At 34.3% G+C, this 6,000-nt stretch overlaps 1 protein-coding gene and 1 long non-coding RNA gene across 2 annotated transcripts; both read left to right on the forward strand.

The window, feature by feature from the left end:
* Positions 1–509: 509 nt before the first annotated feature.
* Positions 510–1,162, forward strand: LOC132304880 (uncharacterized). The gene is made up of 3 exons (XR_009481615.1): positions 510–658; positions 735–938; positions 1,067–1,162. It is a non-coding gene; the product is annotated as an uncharacterized LOC132304880 (long non-coding RNA).
* A 1,036-nt stretch (positions 1,163–2,198) lies between these two features.
* On the forward strand, positions 2,199–4,039 carry LOC132269383 (uncharacterized). The gene is made up of 4 exons (XM_059770566.1): positions 2,199–2,250; positions 3,194–3,555; positions 3,641–3,715; positions 3,795–4,039. The coding sequence occupies exons 1-4, from the start codon at positions 2,199–2,201 to the stop codon at positions 3,828–3,830; spliced, it is 525 nt and encodes a 174-aa protein (XP_059626549.1). The 3' UTR covers positions 3,831–4,039.
* Positions 4,040–6,000: the final 1,961 nt, after the last annotated feature.

Genomic DNA, 6,000 nt, shown 5'->3' on the forward strand with positions numbered 1-6,000 from the left:
AACTTTGGCATATCATCTTGCTAAATTGTCAGCTCTTACAAATAATCGTGTTGCAATATGTTTTTATTTTGATTAATGCAAATAATTTTTTTATGTTCATGTGGAACTTTGGAGATTGAACTATTACCTGTTACTTTCTTACTGTACACAATGGAATTGTCAGCTCTTAAATGAATTCTCACTTTTTTGTTTTCTTTTCTAGGAAGGATAAATAATAAGCTGACAATGAAATGAACGATTAGTGAAGTGAAAAAAGTGAGTGAACAAAATACCGAAGCTTCAACTTCAAAATCATCCCAACCACCTCCGAAGAAGAGATGGGGCCCGACACGATGCAAGAATGTCGTCAACGCGACAACCTTATTACCATTAAGGTATATATATATAGAGAGATCATCTTATATATTTTACATAATTAGACTATATTCAATATGAAGGGTAAAAAAGGATTTCTATCTTTATTTTTGTACTAAACATCTACAATTGTTAATTTTTGTTTAGGATTAATAAGTATGGACAGCCGATCGGCCTTGGAAGTGGTACATATACTAATTATTTGGGAACACTTGCCCGGAATGGTAAATTAGCTCCTTTGTGCTACAAAACTTGGTGGGAGATGCCAAAACGGCTTAAAGAGGATATGTGGAACATTGTAAAGGTAAAACCCTTCAATGACATTAAAATAATTTTTATGGAAAAAGTGGATTAACATGCAGCAATTATCACATTTTCAGGGAAAGTATGATGTGGGAATCATGTCAAAATAGTGGACATTATCCTTTATCAGAAAAATATGGAGGGGGTACAAGTGTGAATGAAAAAGTGAATACTACTCGGTTAGGGATATCGATGCAGAAAGATTGGCAAACCCACCACCTGATGTTGAAAAGGAGCATTGGGAATTTTTGGTTAGGCATTGGGGTACGCCTATGGCGAAGGTAATCCTCCATCTACCAATTTTGTTTAAAGTCAATGAGTTGAATTTATAGTTTACCTGCTTTCAGTCATTATTTTAGGTGCAATGTTCTTTACTCAAAGAACGTTTACTTTTTCTCACTTTTTGTAGGAGGTCAGCAAAAAAAAAACAAAGAACGTCGTGGGAAGTAGACAATGATGCATACTACAGGGACAAAAAGCTTTGTACATGTTTCTGCTGAGGTTAGTTGAAGTTTTGGCAATATAAATTATTTTAATTCTTATGTTGTTGAATGATTATAAATGTTAGTGGTAAATAATATATATCACAATGTCTATGTTTTTTTTTCTAGATTGAGGAAAAAGAAGGTATTCAGCTTTCTCATGCAGATTTATTCATTCGCACACATATAAATAAGGATGGCAATGCTACTGATGTTGCTGCTTCGGAGATGATTGTAAGTTTTCATGCTTCCATTTTCCAAAAAGGGGGTCACGTGCCTTGAAGTGACTAATTTTTAAACTCTTTACGGTGTATTAGGGGGTCACATGCCTTGAAGTGACCAATTTTTAAATCATCGGCCCGTGTGGAGGCATTTTAATTTCATTGCTTCTCATCGGCCTATGTGGAGGCAATTTACTTTCTTGTATTTGTTGAAAAGCATGGGAGTATGGGATCATTGTATGTGGAGGCTTCTAGTTGATTGATTTGTGTTATGGAGGAGAAGTGTTTGCTATTTGTTGTTTATTGTTTGTGTTAATTTCTTACTCATACCAGTGCAATGGTCTTTTGAATGTAGGCAACTTCAAATAGTAGGAATAAGGCTTTGTTGAGTTAAGCTGAATAAGAGTTTTTGGTTATGCAACATATTTTTTGAATCAATCACACTTTGTCTTGGAACCTATTCTAGCCCTTGTTATTCCATTAATTAATCTTGAAACCCTTTTCTTTCTCTCTTCAATTATGAAATTTCATCTCAAGGATCTAAATCAGCTCTTTATTTAAGAATTTACTTGAACTTTAGGAACGGCAGTGAGATTGAAAAAACAAAACAAGTTGAAAAACGAACTTAGTAAAACTGACCAGAACTAAAGATTTAACAGATTTGAGAGGTGACTTGCCCAGAGAATACTTGTATCACTTTACAAGCTTTGTTCTCTCAGTTGTGAGGAAACAGGTAGTACAATTTTGTGTGACACACAACTATATCATGTTCAATGTGAATTGAGAAATATGTAATTAAAAAAAAATTCTCTATTAAAAACTAATATAACCTTGCTATATGGAACAAGAGCTCAGTATTAGGTGTCTTCAGGCCTTAAAGTCATTGAATGGTAGAAATCATATACAGGAACACATTCAAATTAAAATGTTCAGAGACTTAGAATCTTAGTAACTTTCATTCATATGACCCCTTCATATTTAAGTACAGGGTGGTAGAACATCATTGTTTATAATAACTTGGACCATAGTCAGCACATTATGTTGTACTTTATGCTTGCATTTCCTCATTCTCCTTCTATCATTATGTTGTTTCATTCCATTATGCCTATGTTTTGAAACTCTTTCATAAGTCTAGTTTGATTTTTTTCACCTTTTCTACTGCTTAGTTCCCCACACAAGATAAATGATCTACTAGTTGTTGGTTCAAAATGTCTCTGATTGCTCCCTCTGCTACTTGAAATGTTGCTAACAATTCTTTAATCCTCTTTAGGTTCCTTATGTGAACTAGTACTGAAAACATAGCAAAGGAAATGTTTTTCTACTATAATGAATCTTCTATTGAGGAATGATGCACAGAAGATATAGATGTTGAGTCCATTTTTCACCGCTGCTCTTTCACATTACTCCAGAATCTCCCTCCATTCTAAAAGTCAGATATACCACCCAAATTTGAAACAAGGACTAAGGTGTATGTAATTATATTGGTTACATTTATGGAAACTTGATACAGCTGAACAATTTGATATAATCTTTGATCTACTTAGTTACCTGGAGCTAAAACTAGATTAAAAAGCAAAGAGCCAAAAAAAAGAAGAAGAAGGAAATCAATGTTTTTGGATTGTTGCAGTTTTGTTGTTAATACGTATTTCAGCAATTTTATGTTGTATGAGCCTACCTGTGTAACTAAATTAATAAAATATCTGAAATATCTCCATTCTCTAGCTGATATAGTTAATTTATTTTACAATTACAAATGTTGGACACGAAGCATTCTATTTAATTTATTTTCTATACATTTATTATTATTATTATTATTTTTATTTTTGTTTGCAGGAAAGCATAAAAGATCTTCAAAAAGTTACTCTGACTCGCCTATTGGCAGTTCCAATGATTTGTTCTCCATTGTGAGGGGAGAAGAGAGAACTGGTCTTGTCCAGATGCTTGGCTTAGGGCCTACACCAAGCGATGTTTGGGGGCCCTCTCCTAGTAAAGCTGAACTGATTAATAATGCCAAAAAATCTGATGAGGAGGCACATGCTGCACGTGTAGAGTTACAGGAGACCATTTCAAAAATGCAAGTCGACTATGACAACAAGTTGGAAAATTTACGAGCCAACTATGACGACAAGTTGGAAAATTTACAACAACAGGTGGTTATGCTAATGCAGATGCAACAACAAAATTGTAGTGGACAGGTATATTTATTATTAGTTTTATTCTTTTCTAAATATATGTTTACTTATGCCAAGATTTCATGTACTTTGTTTTGTTATTTTGAAGGGTTCTGATTCTTTAAATGCTTCTCCTAGAGTATCCCCAAATTCATTTTCTAGTCATGATGCCAATTCAATTAAGGTTATGAACTTTTAATTTCTCTTTTATGTTAAATTTTCATTTATTATAATGTTCGCTTAATGAATTTATAAAAATGTAGGGTAATTCAAATCAAATGGGCAAGAAGACTTGTTGAAGTTGAAGTTAAAGCTGAAGATGGGGTCGTGGTTATGCATTTTGAATTTCCTTTGCCTTGGAAGGGTTTTTTTTGAAAAACTTGTACTACATTTGTCAAAAATTCTTAATTCTTTTTGTGTGACATTTAGTAGCTTTATCTAGACAATTTGGATGGTATTTTCATATTAGCAGGTTATCTTGTGGTTGTATTAACATACATTTTGGCTTTTTGGTTGACATTTACCAACTTTATCTATTAGTAGCCAATTTCAGTGGTATTTTTCATATTGGCAGTAGGTTGACTTGTGGTTGTATTATGTAAAAGCAATTTGGATGGTATTTTTATATTGACTTGTGTTATATTGGATGACATTTAGTAGTGGTAAAGATATTTTTTTCCAAAAACAATAAAAGGGGAAAAAGGAAAAAAAAAAAAAAATGACCCTTTTACTAACGCTCTTTTAAGAAGCGCTGGCATTGGGGGAAAAAATATGACGACCCTGGATTTACAAACCCAGTGTGTTCTGTGATGACCCGAAACGGATCCAAAATGCGGAAGCTAACCAAGAACAAGTCTATAAAGATGTTTTTCATCCCTAAGACACAAGAATGACCTTCCGAGGAGTCCCATGACTCAGCGGAAGAAAAACCGAAACTAAGGTTTCAAAACCCTTTAAGGAATGAACCAAGGGTAAAATGGTCATTTCAAACTAAAATGGGTGCCACTGTGCACACTGTTAGAAAGAAAACAAAAAATTAATAAAGATAAACTCAAGAATCACTTGATTCAGAGTCCGGATGATAAAGATATGAGGATAGGACAAGCGGCGTCCTCCGATTTAGAGATACCATGACCCTATCTCACTAAAACCATCATAACTCTCACTATGGTTGGAGTTTCAGTGTGTGGTTGGCACCATTGGAAAGCTGACTTCGAGTTCTTAAGATTAGGCTCAAGAATAGCCTAATTTGGATCTAAAATAAGTAAGTTATGACCATTTGAAGATAGGTCATCATTGTAGCCTAACTTAGTCGGTTGAGTTATGAAATAAGTCGGCTGAGTTAGGCCGAGAGCACCAAAACTAAAAAAAATGAGGTGCGAATGAACTCAGTCGGCTCTTTTAGCAACTGAGTCGGCTGAGTTGGGCCGAGAGCATGCAAAATGATGAAAATGATGCCCAGGTGAACTAAGTCGACTCTTTTGGGAACATAGTCGGCTGAGTTGGGGAGAGAGTTGGCTCCTTTGGCAATTAAGCCAGCTCGATCCTGGGAACAAGGCAAAAAAAATTACAGCAAATGCTGCTATCTACTGCAGGTTTATTTTTAACCCTATACAAGCACTCTAATTGTTCAAGAATGATTCCCTTAACACCCAAAAATGAAATACAAGTCTCCAAAACATAGATAAACATAAATGATCGTTTACAAATGTGTAAAACATAATTAAAGGTGCAATTTAATCAACAAAAGGAAATAAGTAAAAGATGGCTTTAAGGCCTCATTACATATGATCCATGGTTATACAAAAGATAAAACTAAGGTGAAAATGACATTGTGACTCTACCAATAAGATTACAAGTCCTAATTCCATTTTCCCCTTCAAAAAGGATCCATATATAACATATTACACATTTCCAAGGAAATTAAACAAGCTTCAATATACCATACATCCATGGTTTACAAAGAGAATAAAACAAGGGATGCTAAACAAGTGCATGCATACAAAGTTACACAAAAGGTAATCCAACGCGACCAAGCCATGTCTAGGGATGTTGTGCAGCCCAAAATAAGGTTTCTTTACTTGAAAAATAACCCAAACAACTAGGGTGAATAATCAAGTTACTCGTAGGATGTGGTACATGCGCATATCCTATAGTTTCAAGTATAATATGAACCAAACATAAACCATTACAAGAGTGCATTCCACCTAACGTCTATATTTCCATGGTACTCTAAGGGATCATCTCAAGCTATATAATTATTTGAAATGATAAATACATAGCATCCAAGTATACATAAACAAGTACACTAACCGCATTTAAACTAAGATTACCAAATCACAAGCTACAAGAAATCCATAATTTACAACTTGGAAAGAAATGCGAAATCAAATAATGGAAAGACTAGGATATGTGGCCATGAGACCATACAAGTTATTTCGGGTAATTACGACCCACAAGGTACAACCT

The sequence above is a fragment of the Cornus florida genome, unplaced genomic scaffold, assembly GCF_030987335.1.
Source record: "Cornus florida cultivar Cherokee Brave unplaced genomic scaffold, ASM3098733v1 CherokeeBrave_3.0.0_Hap2_Chr01, whole genome shotgun sequence".
Lineage (NCBI taxonomy): Eukaryota > Viridiplantae > Streptophyta > Magnoliopsida > Cornales > Cornaceae > Cornus > Cornus florida.